General features: G+C 34.5%; 3 protein-coding genes across 5 annotated transcripts; 2 read left to right on the top strand and 1 right to left on the bottom strand.

The window, feature by feature from the left end:
• Positions 1-4055: 4055 nt before the first annotated feature.
• On the top strand, positions 4056-6978 carry LOC142540850 (inositol transporter 1). Its single transcript, XM_075647275.1, is given in 3 exon segments — positions 4056-4853; positions 4855-4959; positions 5767-6978. Coding segments are annotated over 3 exon segments (1503 nt in total). The 5' UTR covers positions 4056-4400; the 3' UTR covers positions 6712-6978.
• A 259-nt stretch (positions 6979-7237) lies between these two features.
• Positions 7238-12281, bottom strand: LOC142540849 (nucleobase-ascorbate transporter 6-like). 3 transcript variants are annotated; one of them, XM_075647272.1, is made up of 15 exons: positions 12187-12281; positions 11820-11941; positions 11125-11222; positions 10850-11023; positions 10261-10361; positions 10017-10092; positions 9819-9878; positions 9504-9688; positions 9309-9405; positions 8786-8872; positions 8612-8670; positions 8446-8537; positions 8289-8366; positions 7680-7840; positions 7238-7599 (listed from the first exon to the last, which is right to left on the bottom strand). In XM_075647272.1, the coding sequence occupies exons 2-15, from the start codon at positions 11911-11913 to the stop codon at positions 7381-7383; spliced, it is 1581 nt and encodes a 526-aa protein (XP_075503387.1). In that variant the 5' UTR covers positions 11914-11941; positions 12187-12281; the 3' UTR covers positions 7238-7380. The 3 variants fall into 3 exon arrangements, with proteins under 3 accessions (XP_075503387.1, XP_075503388.1, XP_075503389.1); XM_075647273.1 differs by lacking the exon at positions 12187-12281 and adding an exon at positions 12072-12176; XM_075647274.1 differs by lacking the exons at positions 11820-11941; positions 12187-12281 and adding an exon at positions 11332-11742.
• A 1495-nt stretch (positions 12282-13776) lies between these two features.
• Positions 13777-17897, top strand: LOC142540848 (uncharacterized). Its single transcript, XM_075647271.1, has 4 exons — positions 13777-13967; positions 14762-14951; positions 16400-16557; positions 17530-17897. Exons 2-4 carry the CDS (start codon positions 14783-14785, stop codon positions 17635-17637), a joined length of 435 nt encoding a protein of 144 aa, XP_075503386.1. The 5' UTR covers positions 13777-13967; positions 14762-14782; the 3' UTR covers positions 17638-17897.
• Positions 17898-18332: the final 435 nt, after the last annotated feature.

Here is an 18332-nt window from a genome sequence, read left to right as displayed (position 1 = left end):
TTATCTTTTATTTTTTAGAAAATTTTAAATGATAAATAAATATAGACAAATGTAATAGTAAATTTAAGAATACGGGAAAGTGAAAGTATGCGATATTGTAAAATTTGTAGTTGTAGACAAAGGATAAATTAAGTAAAATATATTTTTCTTGTAAAAAAATTTTGGTACATTTTTCATGTGATTTTTTATATGACGATAGAACTTGCGGTCGTCACTTTTCCATATATATTGAATAAACATTCGGGATCAAGCAATTTTTCACGTAGTTTTTATTAAAATGAGAATGGGTACTTTTGAGTTCTGTCCATTTGAGTAATGTAAGGAATATTTTGTCCGACAGATGTCACAAATAATAAAAATATCAGAATAAGATTAAAAATAGTAAATTTGTGTTTTGTCAGAATTAGGTGTTGTGCCAGATGTTACAACATCTCGGACAACATCTACATGCAGCGGAAAATTAACTTTTATAACACAAATTGACTTGAAATAAATAGATGGACAAGATTAAATATGCACAAGTATAAATACTTGTGCGGTGCCTTATGGCAAAAATTAATCACTAGAAAACTCAACCGTTTACAAAAACCTAACACTAGTGATTATGACAAAAATCAATTTTCTCAATAAGTTGAGAAAACAAATGCTTTCTAAAACAAACAACCAGAATAAAACTAAAACAAGAAATCAAAAACGTGTTGCCAAATAGTAGATCTACGAGAAGCAATCTTCGGTCAATTTCTTCCCAGATGTTGTCCGCAGATGTTCTCAACATTCACAGCAACACTCTATCACCCTCTTCACATCACGTTTCTCGAATAAGGGACTTTCTCTGAATTTCTGAACGTGCACACAGAAGTGAATATTGACCGGGAAGAAGAAGCCGCAAGAAAAACTCTCACTAAAAACTCTCCACGAAAATCTTCTCACGTGAAAACTCTTCACGAAAACTTCCCACGAAAAACACTCCGACTCCACGAAAATTCTACACACAAACTCTCTGAATTTTTCCCACGAAAATTCTTTCTTTTAAGCTCCCAAGAAAATCACCTCCACGAAAATCCTACACGTGAACTCCTCCACTAAAACTCTCTCACCTCTTTTTAATCTTCATCTCTCTTATTTATAATTCACTTCATCTCACAAGGAAATCTACAAAATAAAGAAATCAAGAGTTAAATCAATAATATCATATCTTCAAGATCTTTATCATAAATATAATATCTATAAAAGTCAAACCTAATATTCCACATAATCTTATCAAGAATTAAATTAGATTTAAGAAAGATATTATATCACAATAAAATCTTAACATAATTATCTAGAAAGGCAAAACCATAATTAAATATTATACTCAATCAAATCAACAAGGAAATATAATATTAGAGAAATAAATCAATAAGATATATCAATTAAAATTAGGAACAAATATTTTCCTTCAAGTAACATTACCAAAACTTCTAAATCTAGTTTACGGGATTTTTAGCATTATTTTTAAGTGTATAGAACAAAAAAATAGTCATTCATTTTTTAAATAAAATTCACACAAAAAAATCTATAATGATAAATTGCTTAATTTGTTCAATCATCCAACATGTTTACAAATCATAAAAATTTTGTAAGACAATCTCACGAATCAATTTTGTGAGACAGATATCTTATTTGAGTCAATTATAAAATGGCAAAGTATTATTTATTATTGTAAATAGGACAGTGTTGACCCGTCTTACGCTCACAAGACCACTACTATTTTCAAATTAATTCTATTCTCTGTCAAAACGATGCTATCCATAAGCTTTTCTTCTTTTAATTTTTTAAAAGGCATACATTATAAGATTGTGCAATTTATGCTATTTTTGTACACTATTTATCACATTATTGCGTCAAATATTTATTAATTAAATTATTAAAACGGTATGGTACATGGTTAATTAAATCCACCCGTAGCTCTTAATACTTGAGTATCAATATGTCCAGTTCAAAAACTCTAAAATACCGTTTGGTACAATAAAAAATTTACAAATTAAGCATCATTATTAATTCAAATTTGACTCGATTTCTACAAATAATACAACTACATAACATTTTCTTATGATGTAAGAACCTGTAACCGCTACTCTTTGGTATTCATTGAGCAAACCTCCGAATTAATGTAATATCCATTAAACTACGTTAATCAAGTAAACCGCACTAGACAAATATTGTACAACAAAAAAAATCTCGGAAAAGATGATGGTAGAAAATCAAATTCATGACTACTAACCAAACGTTCATTTGTTCCAACCACTGGAATTTTGTAATGATTGATTGATATTTTCAATTCTGTTATTCACGTGTTTTGCGTTAATATGTAAATACTTTGGGCCGCGTGGTATACACGGCCAATAGGGAATAAGGAGATGACCCAAAAAAAATAAAACTATATATTAAAAAAATTCAACTATATATGATAATTAATTCTCGTACAAATTTGGTTATCATGACCATTATACAATAACTTTAAGAGCAGAACTACTCGTGAAAAACAAATTTTCGGATACAAATTTTTAAAGAAGGATTTTAAAATCGCGTTCCTCAAAGTAAGATGATATGGTCATTGGCAGGGGCGGATTTAAAATTTCGAATTTGGATGGTGCTTGCGAAAAATATTCAAAAGATTAAAAATAAGAAAAAATATAAAATTTACTGATTTAATTGGTAGGGCATATATCGGTCATTTAAGAGAACTAAATATTCATAGGAAGGAAGGAAAATAAATTGGAATAAGAAGGATTTGACTATAAGTTGTTAGAATTACAGATAATAAGTCTCTTGTGAGACGGTCTCACGAATCTTTATCTGTGAGACGTATCAACCTTACCGATATTCACAATAAAAAGTAATACTCTTAGCATAAAAAATAATATTTTTTCATGAACGACTCAAATAAGATATCTGTTTCACAAAATACGACCCGTGAGACCGTCTCACATAAATTTTTGTCAATTACATAAAACCTTATTTGTCGTTGAGATACAATCAAAGTGGTCCGGCCTGATCCTTTCAAAATGGACGTGCTCGTTGGATTGGAAAGACGGATCGAATTCAAATTCCGTGAAAAGCATAGCAATTACTTAAATTTTATAATATTATATTGGAAAAAAAAAAATCTATAATCAGTTCGAGTATTACATTTCCTGATATTTTTCAGCCCAACACATACTTTGATGTTAGTCTCTACGAGTTAATATATTTTCAAATGGAAATTGCTACAAAATATTAAAAATATAATATGAATATATGATATTTGAGTGTCAAATGTTTCAGATCTGATATTAATATATGATTTTTGTGTATTCAAACATGTATAACAAGTATTGATATTGATAACTATGACTTTTTAACGGATGAAAAATTATACAAAACATTGAAAATATGGTACTTATATATGATATTTGAGTATCAAATGATTCATGTATGATACTAATATATGATTTTTCAGTATCCAAACTTATATAACAAGTATTGATATTAATAAATCGTGTATTTTTCGGATGAAAATCGATGCAAAATATTTAAAAATATGATACTACTATATGATATTTGATTGTTAAAATAAATGTAACAAATATGATATTAATATAGATATTATTTTATACTCAAAATCTTATTTATATAATATCTAAGATAGTTTATATATTAAGTATTATATATTAAAATCATATTTTAAATGTTTTTGTGTATATTTTTTCATCTTCTATAAAAAAGACACGTGAATATGATAAAAAACAGATTCTCGTGAATCAAGGATACAAAATTTTATTTTCCGTCGACAAATATTAAACACAGATTAAACATTGCAAAAACTTGTAATTAAATGTTGAAAAAAATTTATGTGAGACAGTCTCACAGGTCGTATTTTGTGAGATAGATCTTTTATTTGGATCATCCATGAAAAATATTATTTTATATGTTAAAAATATTATTTTTTATTATGAATATCGATATGGTTGACTCGTCTCAGTTATAAAAATTTGTGTGATTATATCATATGAGATTATTCATTAATATTTTTTGAATTTAGTAATTCAAAATGAAGTTGTAAGAAATCAGGAATTTCTCCTCGAAATGCCTAAATTTTGTTGTCATCTCAGGAGATGTACCTGCCCATACCAATTACAAAAAGCCTTATCTGATTTTCTGCTTGTTGCCCCACCTCACCAAATTCCAACCCAAAGTTACCCCACTCCATCTTCTCCTCTCTTTCTTGTTCTGTAAATTGTTAATGTTGTTTGTAATTGTTAATCGTGGTTGAATTCGTGGACAGATTCTTCATTATTTGCAACCTTACATTTAAGAATTTCGTTTTTATATAAGACTATTTCACTTGTGAGATAATTATCAATAGCTGCGAGGAGGAGATGACGATAGAGTTATTGCCAGCGAGTTCTGGATATTTGAATGATGGCGGAGAAAATGGGGGCAGGAAGATCACCTATTTCAGCAACTCTTATGTGCTGGGACTGACTATGGTTGCTGGTATCGGCGGTCTTCTTTTTGGATATGATACTGGAGTTATTTCTGGAGCCCTTTTGTATATAAAAGAGGAATTCGAGGAAGTTAATGGGAGTAGTTTTTTACAGGAGACAATTGTCAGCATGGCTTTGGTTGGTGCCATGATTGGAGCTGCTGGAGGTGGTTGGATTAATGATCATTACGGGCGTAAGAAAGCTACCATCTTTGCTGATTTAGTGTTTATTGTTGGATCCATAGTCATGGCTGCTGCTCCCAATGCTTATGTTCTTATCGCGGGACGATTCTTGGTTGGATTGGGTATCGGTGTAGCATCTGTTACGGCTCCTGTATATATTGCCTGAGGCTTCTCCGTCAGAAATTAGGGGTGGCCTCGTCAGTACCAATGTGCTGATGATTACTGGTGGACAGTTTCTTTCTTACCTTGTGAACATTGCTTTTACAGAGGTCGGACTTTTGATCTCGGTCATTTTATTTGCTAGCTTTTGCAGTTGCTAATTTTTGTGATTATTATGTTTGTTAAATTCATCTTGTGGAAATTTTACGACACATAGAGTGTGCTAGGTAATGTGTAGTTCTTGATGGTTTGTCAATGTTACCGGTGCTATAGTTTGGAGGACCAGCTTTTGTAGACTCGGGATGATGGAGAGTTAAATGATTGTAGGTTCTAAAGAGTGTTTTAGCTGACATTTCATATTGCATGTTCATTGGAGGTTTGCATGCTCAATTATTTTGTGGGGTTAACTCTCTTTGCTAAAGTATTTGCCAGTGTTTTGCCACCTTGTATTTGGTAGATTTACGGCGACTATGGACACAGCTGAGAAGTTTCTTTTGATCTCAGAATGATGGTTGATTATTATCAGTTAGCAAAAGAGATTTGGATACCTCTTTCATTCTTTCGTAAGCCGTCCTGATTCTCTATCCCTTTATTAGTTCCATTGGTTATCAGAAACATCAACATTTAATGATTTCATGGGTCACATATCAAAGTTCTTAATTTCCTATCGGTATTATGGCTAATCCATGTTTTGATTATATTTTGTGTGTTTTTTGGTATATGGCTTTATTTTGTTCTTTTAAGGAATAGTTGGCTTGTGAAAGTTTTTTAAAAAAAGAGAACATGACTGTAAATTTAAGATTGTTCGAGATAAGTTGATCAATGTGAAGTAAATAATGTCGTATCCATGATGTGTATTTCTTTTGGTAATAATTGGTGTTGCCTTCTGTGATTTTTGTTGTTTAATGGCTAACCAGGTTCCAGGCACATGGCGGTGGATGCTTGGAGTATCTGCATTGCCTGCTATTGTACAATTTTCTCTTATTATATTTTTGCCCGAGTCTCCGCGGTGGCTTTACATGAAGAAGGATAAATCTGAAGCCATGATTGTGCTTTCTAAAATTTATGATCCATATCGGTTAGAAAAGGAGGTAGATCAGCTTGCTGCTGCACTTCGGGAAGAGCAAGAGAAAAGCAACAATGTCAGTTACATTGACGTTATCAAATTAAAGGAATTAAGACTTGCTTTTTTGGCTGGAGCAGGTATGCAGGCCTTTCAGCAATTTACTGGAATCAACACAGTTATGTACTACAGCCCAACAATTGTGCAAATGGCTGGCTTTAATTCAAATCAATTAGCACTTCTTCTATCTCTCATAGTTGCGGCCATGAATGCCCTTGGTACAGTTCTTGGAATATACCTCATTGATAATGTTGGTCGCAGGAAGTTAGCTCTAAGTAGTTTGTGTGGAGTAACCATATCTCTTATTGTCCTTGCTGTGGCATTTTTCTTGCAGTCAACGGATCCTGTAAATGGGTTTTATGGTTGGATTGCAGTTGTGGGTTTGGCTCTTTACATCGCATTTTTTTCACCTGGAATGGGCCCTGTCCCTTGGACAGTTAATTCAGAAATATATCCAGAGGCCTACCGTGGACTTTGTGGTGGCATGTCTGCCACAGTGAACTGGATATCGAATCTGATAGTAGCTCAAAGTTTTTTGTCCTTAGCTGAAGCTGTGGGTACTGGCCAAACTTTCTTGATACTTGCTGGAGTGGCTGTTGTCGCATTTATATTTGTCGTTCTTTTTGTGCCTGAGACAAAGGGATTGTCATTTGAGGAAGTGGATAAAATCTGGAAGGAGAGAGCTCGGGGCCATGACTGTAGTGGAGAACCACTGCTGGAAACTGGAAACAACCGTTGAGCGATGAACCTTTGTATCTTTTTTCTGTTTTATGCAATCTGAATGTTTGTGAGATGTGTGTCCACTATAATGTGTTCAAAATCCCAGTAAACCATGTGAAATAATCCAATAAGTGAGCAACTAGGGCAACAGTGGATGGAACTGTTGCTTATATCAAACTTAGGTTCAGTGATTGAGTCACACCTGGTACGCATATGTAATTCACCTTGTACGCCTATGTAGTTTTTAAATAAACTTATTCAGTAATGCAATGCATATTTCACATCATGCATTTTCCATGCTTTTTTATTTTCATTTATGAACCAGTGTAAAATGTGCAAAAGTTTTATGTAAACCAGAATGCCGTTATATGGGAAAGAAAGTTGCATATGTCAGAGTTAGTTGGCTTTTGTAGCGTGACAGTGATTGTTAAGCCATAGGGCAAGTTCTATACTTGAGATCAGCTTGAACGTAAGTGTTGGATTATATAATGTTGTTTTACAGAGACAGATTGAATTATAAGAAAAAAATTTGATGACTTGAGACATGGAGACTTGATGTCAAATTAATCAGAGAAACTAAATTATGGGATTGTAGAGTCCCATAATTCTTTATAAATATTTAGTTTTACAGAACTACTGAACGAGCACGATACAAGGAAGATCCGTTGTCCTTCCAGAGGGACAGACATTAGACAGATGGGAAATATTTGTTGAGATTGAGAGGAAGGGAGTAGAATTCCCCACTTCTGGTATCAGTCTTGAAGTCTTTGAACTTGTCCCACCAATGTTTTCCTCTATCTTTCCGTACTAGTGCATCTTGCTTGTGTAAAGTGTTGTCAAGAAAGTATGAAACTATACCAGCTACAAAAGCTTTGGAGGAAAATGGGACGTTTACCATGTCGTTGAACTGCAAGGTGGAAAGATTATTTTTTGTGAGTAAAAAAGTTCTTATTCATAGGAATGCCAAGAATTTACGGTTGTGCATACCCATCGGCCAGATGTGTGGACCGGGCCGTATCCATTGATGGCAGTGTATTCGTTAAAGTACTGGGGAATCGACAAGCCAAGAAAAGTTGAAAAGCTTAATATGAACAAGTTCCTGAAGCTGTTAAGTTGGCAGAACTGCAAGAAACTCAAACCACCCGAGCCTGTGCATTAGGATTGCGTCTAGTAAGTATCATGTGAATCATTTAGATGCAATAAACTTTGTTCAGAAGAATTAATGCCATGGGTCCTCATTAGTGGAAATTTATATAATAGGTTCCCGTTAGTAGCTACTTCTCATCCACTCCTATTTTACGAAAACAGTTAACACATGTTGTTCCGTTGCATGTAGGGGTAAATCCATGAAGTAGGAAAATGAGAGCGAGAGTAGACAAGGGGAGGAGGCGTAGCCCGATGGCATGGATTTTGGGATTCAAACTTATAATTATAAAAATAATGACAAAAAAGATTTTTAAAGAACAATATTTCAGGGGTAAGTAATCCCACCCTAGTAAATTTGTTTCAAATTGATTGTATATTGCCGGTCATTCACAGCCCTAAGACAATCTCACCAGGGACGAGATATTGGATTCACATATTGTAAACACTTACCAACATAAGCAAAGAAGACACAGTACAACGCAGCCACAATAGGCATTGGAATTGAAGCAAAGACTGCTCCAAATTTCCCTGCAAAGATAACTCTGGTTTCTTAGAGAGCAATGTCATCTACAGAACAATATTTTGTTTAGAAGAATCGGATAATTACCAAGAACAGAGAAGAAAAGCATGAATCCAGCAGATATCTGCACTACTCTTCTACTGCCAACTCGTGTCAGTGCTATCAGCCCAATATTCTCACTGAGCAGAAGCAAAGAAAAGCATATATATCATAAGATATGAAATCACTCAGAAATCAAGAGTCACTTTCTTACATAGCCACTGATGATCCATTCCCAGTTCCAAAAATTCCAGACAACAAGATAGCAATACCCTGGCATACAGAAGCAGGCGACATGAAAATCTATGTTCTAACATTCATTCTGTTTCTGGGAAATTACTGAGACATTGAAAGAGTCCCCTATGCAGTGCAAGATGTCTTATTCTACCTGCCAGCCTACGCCACGGCTGAAAATAGATGGTGGCAAGGGTGTCGCACTCGCATATCTCGACAATCCAACAAAGCCACCACTAGACTGAAATCACATTAGACACACAAAACATGTACAGAAAAGTGTAAGTTGCAGTCAACAAGTACGTGCAATTCTTAAAATGTAATTTGGCTTTAACTAAGAAATTGTGAGCTGCAAAGAAAATGAACATTGTGTCATTTAGAAGCTAAGGAAAAATAAGAGAAGGTGAAGATTCAAGATATCTTAATGTAAGAAGCTGTTTCTGCCTCCTAAAGGCAAATACGAGGACAATTTTTGTTGCAAGCGAGGCCTATACACTCATTTTTACAAAAAAAGATTAACCCTATGATAAAGGAATCCATTATATGACTTCATAAACCTTTACAACTCTTTCTAGAAGTAGGATGTATATTGCAATATTGATCAATCAAAAAAATTTTTTGGACATCTTTACCATCTATCGATCCTTGTGCAACCTAAGGACAAAATAACAACAAACCTCAATGAGGGCCACAAATGCTGCCATCATCATGGCGAAGGCTTCACCAGCATCAAATGAAGGTGCCCCCCACTGAAACGGATATGGAACTCTTATCCTGGAAATGAGTGAACAAACACTTATTTTAGTAAGGAAAACAATTTTAGAAGCACAATTCTCGTGAGTCCCTGCTATAGTCAAGAAAGTTAAGCTTACCAGGGAGCAGCATCTATAAGTCCAGCACGATCAGTTCTGCAGCTTATTTGCGTATTTGTTGGCTTTCCATTGTAGGCACCACCCACAGTAAGAAAATGAGCATAAATCCATACAATCACCACCGAGAATAAAACTGAAAACCGGTCCAAGAGATACTTCCCGGGACGTATGAGGTGGACCAAATACTGTAGTAAACGACATGTTATGATAGTGAAACTAGTTAGCCAAGTTAACTGCTAGATACGCTTATTGTGACAAGATTCTCGGGGGATAACATGTTGATCTTCTTATTCAAACTGAACTTGTAACTGTTACCTGAGAGAAGAGAACCAAAAGGACGAGCTGAGGCAACCCGATTTCAATGCATTTGGCAACCTGAATGCAAAGTGCAGAGATATAAAGGGTGAGTTTGGATGTAGCAAGTGGCTTAAAAAGTATTTTCTTGAACATAGTTTCTTGAAAAAGGAAAAACAATATTTGAAAGTGGCAACTAAAAGATGTTTTATTTCTTACTCCTGGAAAACCAAATTCATAGAGCCCAAAACCAGCTACAGAAACCAAAGGGACAACGGAAATTGGACTCAGAAACCTGCATCATTTTGAACATACCGCATTAGTATAAATCGAACCCCCGGAACCAGTGTAATCTTACACGAGACATCATGTTTTAAACAACTTAGTTGTTGACTACAACTAGTAAACATGACTATTTACTTCAACTATATTAATGATATACTTGCTAAAGTATTAGACAAACCTCACAACATTACGCCAAAGACCACTGAAACCCAGGACTATCTGGACTGTTGAAGCAACAATAAGTGCACCCTGTGTGGCCCTCATTATCTTCTTGAACTTCTGAAGCATCATTCATGGTAAACACATCTTAAGGATCAAATCACCAAAAATAAACAATAGTATTTCGTGTAGGACTCTCTGTGTACTGTTCTCTCCGTGCAGTTAAGTCTCAAAAGGCTGAACGCTAAGTTGGTTTTGTAATTTTATTTGCTGCGTAGTTTATGAGGTACAGAAGATATTTATTGCATGTTCATATCTGATGAGCCACCTTGAAAAATTATGTAAAACAAGCCTGGGATACCAGAATGATACGCTGTTACATCCTGGCCCACAAGCCCACGCAAACAATACTCAATTAATTGAGTTCTGCAAGCAACTACTCAGTATATATTCTCACTTCACGAGCATATGATCTTTTGCATATGTTCATATCATAGTTGCGTAAGGCATTTTGCATATGTACCGCACCCTGATATAGGATGGAGGAGAGGTGTCACACATACCAACAGACTGAAAGATCAAACAACAATAGGATCAAGATCACAAACCGATATTGGGTCAGGATCACTCCATCTGCCAGACAGAATAATCGAAATTGTGGGGGCAACAAAGGTGTATGAACCTCCAATTACAGCAGGTAATCTGGTTCCGAACAATGTCTGCAACAGAGTGTTCAAACCAGAAACAAACAGCAGCGTCTGAATAACTTTTGCTTTCTCCTCCTTAATGAAAAAAGTTGGTGTAAGAATATATTTCCGCATGCAAAAAGCAAATAGAGCCAACGTTCATAAATTGAACTGCAAAAAGCAATCCAATGCCTCACATTTCCTCCTCCCATTTGAGGTACCAAGGCCGTAGGAATCATAACAGTTGTTCCAAGCATCACCAGATAATGCTGGAATCCAAGAATTATGGCTTCGGCTGCAAAAACAATAGCAAACGTTCGCTCAAAAAATTGCACTAATACACCTTTTGTTTTATAAGAAACAAAATTTAAAATATAAAACCGAGAGAGAAGGCATTTTCAGACCATTAATCGGAAAACAATGATTCACAACTCATTTGAATGCTATGTCTCAACAAAACAAGTTACAAGATTATGACCGACCTAAATTTATCATAACATTTTGATAAAGGATTTCCAAACTCAGAACTAATGAAAATGGATCAACATGATTAGAAATTTAGCACATCCTAAGTCACAGTCACCCGATTTTATCTAGGAAACACAAGATTTATAAAATGTAATGCATATGATTAAGGGTAACTACAAGTTTATGGAAATTGGATTGGGGTACATTTCTCTAGTAAAGCAGAAGGAATATTTTTATTTTTTCATAAAAGTTAAAGATAAAAGCAGAATAACTTGAAAAAGGCAGAATAACTGAAGCAGATGGTATCGCAAAAATTAGGACATGGTATCTGCCAAAACCAAAAAAATAATAATTTGGGATTTAAGATCACCGAAAGAATATACTAAAAAGTGAAGAAATTATAGCAAATTAAACAAAAACTGACGCCATGGAGGGGGGCTGGTAATGCAGTAAGCAACATTTGGAAGCTGGTCTTTTGGTAAATGTGGTACTGGCTCATCTGCTGCCTTTGCTGCCATTACTTGTAACTTTTTCACCTTTATATATCTGTGATATAACAGAAAGATTAAATTTTTCAAGAGTTTAATCAGAAATATTTCAGAAATTATGCAATCCGTACTAATTTATTGTATCCCACTCACTATCTAAGAAATAAAAAGTCAAAGAAAAAACTCACAAGAAAGCCAAGCAAATGGAACTCTGTGTGTGTGAAAATAGTGTAATTTTCAACAAAATAAGAGCATATAAGTAGAGGTCCCTTATATACAAGGAAGAGGAAAAACACAATGTACCTTGGTATGAAATGTGGAAGCTTTTCAAGAAGAAAAACTCATGAACTGATGTTTGTACAATCAAAAGAAGAAAACTTTCTGCAGCATAAAAGGGGAGGTATATTAAAAAAAGGAAGCAACTTTACAAAAGGTGGCAATGGCAAATGGTATATTTTTTACATAAAGTCGAGAAAAGAAGCCCCGAATAACAGTAATGTGAGAATTTTTTTTGCAGAATCCGCATATAGATAAGATACAAAACTGGCCCAAATCTGTTAATAAAATCATGATAATAAAAGTATTGTAACTCAAATCTGTTCTATTGCAAAGACTGTGCAAGACAGAAAGCAGTTCTTTATTTTTCAACTAGATCATTTAATGTGTCGTATAAAGTGCTAAAATTCTGTATTTTCAAACCTTAAAAATTTAGACTTTCTTGAACTAGGCTCAGTGGAATGGTGCTTACTTACCACATGCCTATATCTCGGTGCTTGAAATGTTAAGCTCGTTTTATGGAACATGCTGAGAAAAGGAAATTACACTGGAGGGAATCTTATGCAAAGTGCACACTTTCAACGCTTTATTTAGAAGTTTTCTTGCTTTGTTTGTTTCCTTATCTGCAATTGCCCGTAAAGACATGTGAATTCCTTGATGCAGATGGGATATACTAGCAACCTACCGATTGATACATAATCCACCTTCATGAGGGAGAATATTGGGAATTTCAAAAAGTAAAAGTAAGAAAAATTATCCATGTCGCATTCCCAAATATTATTATAACTAGAGAGTCGTGACACACTTATTTTTCGAGAAAAAAATAGAAAGAAATGTTTTTTTTTTTAAATTTTAAAATGAAATTTATCAATTTTTAAGTCGAAATGATAGAAATATAATAGATACAATGGAAATAGATTTGTTAGTAAAAAACAATATATTAAAACTAACTATCATACAAAACATGGATATAAGTAAATATATTAAGAAACTTAAACTAGTTTAACCTTACTTATAATTCCTTGGTGTTAAACACTTGGAAGTCTTGGCTCTCAGGGAGTGAGGGCGAAATTACAGGCAGTTATGTGATTTATGTCTTTTGGAAATAATAAAAAATAAAATTAGGAAAAATCACAATTTTGATATTGTTTATTTGTCGAATTCCAGTTTTAATTTGTTATTTTTTAAAAATAAATAAAATTATCATACACAAAAATTGAATTTTACATAAAGAAAAAAATCTTGTAACACGATATCACGAATCTTTATCTATCAGACGAGTCAACCCTACCGATATTCACAATAAAAAGTATGACTTTCCATGGATGATCCAAATAAAAGATCTGTCTCACAAAATACGACTTGTGAGACCGTCTCACACAAATTTTTGTCATACATAAATATGAACGATATTTTTTACATTTAAATTAATATATATAGCAACTTTTTTAATGAACTGAAATTGGGGTATCATCAGCCCAACAAGTAGATGTTTAAAAATATTTTTATTGGGCTGACAAGGATGCCGAATGAGTTTTTAACAGCACACGCTTTCAAATAGCGTGCTTTGCTAAACTTCGAGAAAACTTGCAATTCGGGTTTTTGGTTGGTGAGGGCTTTAAACAGAAAGTCCAATCTAATTTTTACAGGTCCTAAACCTACAAGGACTTCATCTTCAGACTTCATCGTTGGTCACTGTTTTCTTCGGTTCTTCGACTTCTATCCATCGTTCTTTCTCTTTACTTTTTCCCTCAGCCCTAATTTTCGAACCAACGGACGACGGGAGCCGGGACGAGAAACCGATACTTGTGAGTAAATCTTTATTTACTTCGATTATCGTTTTTTCTCATGTTTATTTGCGAAAATAAATTCATAACTTTGCTCGATTTACTTGGAGATTTCAGATTTTATTCGTTTTTTTACTAATTTACATGAGTATGTGTTGTATCCTTGAGTAATTGAGGGAGTTGTAAATGTTTATGCTTCGAGATTTCTGCTTAAAGCTTCAATTTCTGCTCTCTTTTTTTTGCTTATTTATTCATGAGTATATGTTGTATTAACTTAATGGTTAATTTAATCAAGTGTTGTTTTTTGTGTGATTTCAAATGGTTGTGATATTACTGATTTTCAGTGCTCTCTCGGTGGTTAGAAAGTCGAATCATCAGTATAACCAATTGTTGGAATTCAATAAAATAAGATTAGGAGTGGCAAAAAAAAATTGAAAAATCCAGATTTTTAAATTTTTTTTTAAAAAATCGGTTATTTCGGTTACGGAGCGAAATAACCGATTTTTTATTGGTTCGATTTAATCGATTGCTGGTTTGGTCGGTCGAAAAAAAATTTGGTTCATTTGGTTTTGCTAATTTCGGTTCGGTTATAACCGACTGTACACCCCTACCACTCATTTGCTTGATTCCTGGCCCCTCTGTTGTATTGTTTTGTTATTCGTGGCAAATGGTAGGAATAAATAACACCCAGTTTGAGATTATACTCCAGGCGCGAAATTTAATGGAAATTTTGCGATCTTCGTATTTTAAAGAAAGTGTGTTTTGATTAGCGGTTTTTGGTGTTCATTATTCATATTTTATCTTGCTTCTTGCAGAAAGTTCTCATTTTGAAAGTAATGTTTTTGACAAGGATATTTGGGAGGACGCTATACGCTGCTGCCAAATCTGAGGCTTCAGCAGCAGCTGCTGCTGCTTCTTCTTCTTCTTCTAAGCTTCCGCATAACCCACTTGAGGAGTTCTTCGAGGTTGATAGGAACCCGGAGGATGATAAACCGGTTGTCTATGGTAAAATGTTACTGTCCACTCATTGATAACATTGTTATTGTTTTTCTTGGTTGGGTATTTTAGTTTTGTATGCTAGGCCCTGGGATGCTTTTTTTCCGATGCCTGAAGATTTTAGTCATGTATGGAAGAATTCAGGTTATTTTAAATGGAAGAAGAACGACTGTGTTAAGGCCATGGATTAAGAAGAAAGCCTCGATTCCTCACAGTCATTCCATTCTTTACCTTATTCCCTATCTTTTCATGCATTCTTTTTGGAGTGCAGGAAGTAAGGATCAAAATGCAGATTTTGAACGCCTTAACATGATTGATCTGTTTTCATAGGTGTAGTAAGACATATAACTGGTGCCTGAACACTTGTTCTGTGAAAGACATAGAACTTTTAACACGGAGTTAGTAGATATATGATTCTCTTATTTGAAGGAAGAAGCGTAGAACACTCTCATCTTTAGTGAGTGGTTTCTTGCCAAGGGGTTCCACTACAAAAATAGTAAATCTTAGTGAACAGATATGGTCTCTAAATCAAGATGTGCTCATCAAAGGGATCATGTTGTTGCTAGAGAAGAAATGTATGGATAACAAGTGTTCATGAATTGGTAAACTTACTTGGAATCTGGGGATGTAACTGCGAGAATTTACAGTTGAAAGTTTGATCTTCAACTGATTTTCACACACTTGATGTGAAAAACATATCACTTTATGCAGCAGATTTTAACACCGGTAAACACCAACAATCAGGTTGCACCCTGTTTTTTTGAAGTTTGTTGCCAGATTTTGTTTCTCTTTTTCAAGCACTACGCACTTTGATAATTGAATTAGACCATTGTTGCTCAATAATTCTGCTGTATCTTATTTTGACTATTTGCTCACATGGAAAGTGAAGAATAAGATCATGTTTTCAAAACCCATTTATAACCACCTTTCCTCGCTCTTGTATCCTATGCTCGATGTTTTCCTTTCATAACTTCAAGGGAAGAAATACAACTGTTCTTCTGAAAGTTTTTTCTTCCTATTATTTATGGTTGGTGGTTGATTAATGTGTCTTTCATCTGCCCATTGTTGTACTGATAGATTCATCATTAACTGCTTCATTCTCTCCTTGATAGATTGCATTCCGAGCTTATTTATGCAAGACATGTACGGCAGATTTCGATAAAGGTGTTCTCATTAAGTGGTGCATATTCATTTGAGTGGGCCATAGATCTCATAAGACCAGATACCATGTATGGCTACAATAACTTTGCGACATGCACACTACTTGTTTATGTGTTCTGAGAGTGGTTAGATACTTGTCATTCATAAAATTTGATATATTCAACTCCATCAGCAGATTGTTTGAGATAAATTCTTCTGTATATACGTGATAAATCTTCATTGGAAGAGTTATACTTGCTTTTGGTGTGTGTATGATGTTATTTATTTCTCTGATAGAGAGAGTTTTAATTTTTCAGGTAGGAGTTGGAAGGCTTCTGAACTGCGTCTCAAGTCTTGGGATGACCTTAACAAGCTCTGGTATGTCCTTCTGAAGGAAAAGAATATGTTGATGACTCAGCGGCAGATGCTTCATGCTCAAAACCTACGTTTTCCCAATCCAGAGCGTGTCCCAAAGGTGCACTTTACTTCTGAACTTGACTAGAGAAAGTAATTTGATTGTGTCGGTTCTCAAGTTATCCACCGCATCTTGTTCCTATCTCTTCTGATCATGGTAATGATTCTTTTGTGTGAGCATCTGATAGACTGCTGATAGCTAGGCTTCATGTTTTCTTTACCAGTTACTAGTAAAGCTTTGCTATATGTGTTTGAGAAAGACCCTTCCCTAAATATGTGTGTGTGTTGAATAATCACCTAAATATTGTGTTCGGAAATGATTCTCCTGGTATAATTAACCATTTAGCCTTTTAGACTTGTACTATCTTTAGAGCTACGGCTTAGTGCCCCACTAGCAAAAGTGTTGTAGTTATTTATATAGAGAATTAGTCTGCCTTAAATAGGCGGTTAACAGTTTTATTTGGAGATAAAAAGTTTACGGGCAATGACCACTTTGTTAGAAGCATACTCCAATGGTGGATCCATTTTTGATTATCTTTTATTCTTTTGTGTTCTGTTATTGAGAACATTAATATAGCAGATCTACCAAGATAGTTTTGAAATTTTCTTACAGTCGTAAGGAGAAATTGGTATATTGGCCAATTCAAAAATCAAAAACCTATTAGAACAAATATATTCAACTTCGTTCTGCAGGTGGCGGCAGTCACTACAAAGGAATATTACACTAGATTTATCGCTTCAGTCTTCATATTCTTCATACTATGCACCTAAACATGACTGTAATTATCTTTTATGTAGTGTAGTATCCTTTGCTCTTCTGCAAGTGACTTCCAGGCCAATATTTTGTATTGTCTGTGGAGTTATTAGAGTACCCTGAGTTTCTGACATCATTCCAATAGCTAATGTCCCCGTTTCTTATGACAATCCCAAATTTCCATAAATAACCACTCGTATGGCCATATGATATATAATTGCAGCCCCCACTGAGTCATGGTCTTCTGTTACTCATCCCTCCCTTGTCATGACTGAACAGGTAAGAAAGTCAATGTGCCGGATTAAACATGTGCTGACTGAGAGAGCTCTGGATGAACCAGATGCTAGGAGATCGGCAGAGATGAAAAGGATGATCAACTCCTTATAAATTTTTACTCGGGTCTTCACTATTAGGTACGACAGACAGACGCTGGTTGAGTTGCATCCTTCCACATTCCCCTTTCTTGTGATTTGGCAGCCATTGTGTCCAAATTCTGAACCTATGGTTACGGACCAAATTTCTACTACATTGCCACGTAGATCTTGGTCTCGTCTTTCAGTATTTTTATACAATTTGTACTGACCAATTGGGCCTTCTGTATATCTCGTAAGTGTTACAAGCACTTGTGTTGTACACTTTCTTTCTGAGCCAAGTGGTTGCGTTTTTCTGTTTTTTCGTCTCGACTGTAGGAGTAAATCTGTTCTTAAGGTGGTAGATGTAAAATGTTTACAAACAAGTCACTATGGGTCGGAAAACCGAAGTAAATATCGCCAAAGATGTCGTGTGAAAATATCGGCCAACGTACGGTTCCATTTTTAATGTTTTGATAGCAATTGAAGGGAAAAGACGTCATATCAGTTTTTGAATCGATAGCTTTTGTTATATATGTATCATACATGATTTTGTTTTGATATATTTTATCAAATCATATTTTGATAATTGAATGATAAAGATTAGGAGTTGGATATTTTGAATTATAATATATTTCATTTAACATAATTTAATGTGTAAAGAGATTAGATATCATAGGATATACTAACTTCGATTTCTATTGATAGCAATATGATATGTGAACTACACGA

The sequence above is a fragment of the Primulina tabacum genome, chromosome 3 (genome assembly GCF_025594145.1).
Source record: "Primulina tabacum isolate GXHZ01 chromosome 3, ASM2559414v2, whole genome shotgun sequence".
Classification (NCBI taxonomy): Eukaryota; Viridiplantae; Streptophyta; class Magnoliopsida; order Lamiales; family Gesneriaceae; genus Primulina; species Primulina tabacum.
This window is presented reverse-complemented; position numbering and strand designations above follow the sequence as displayed.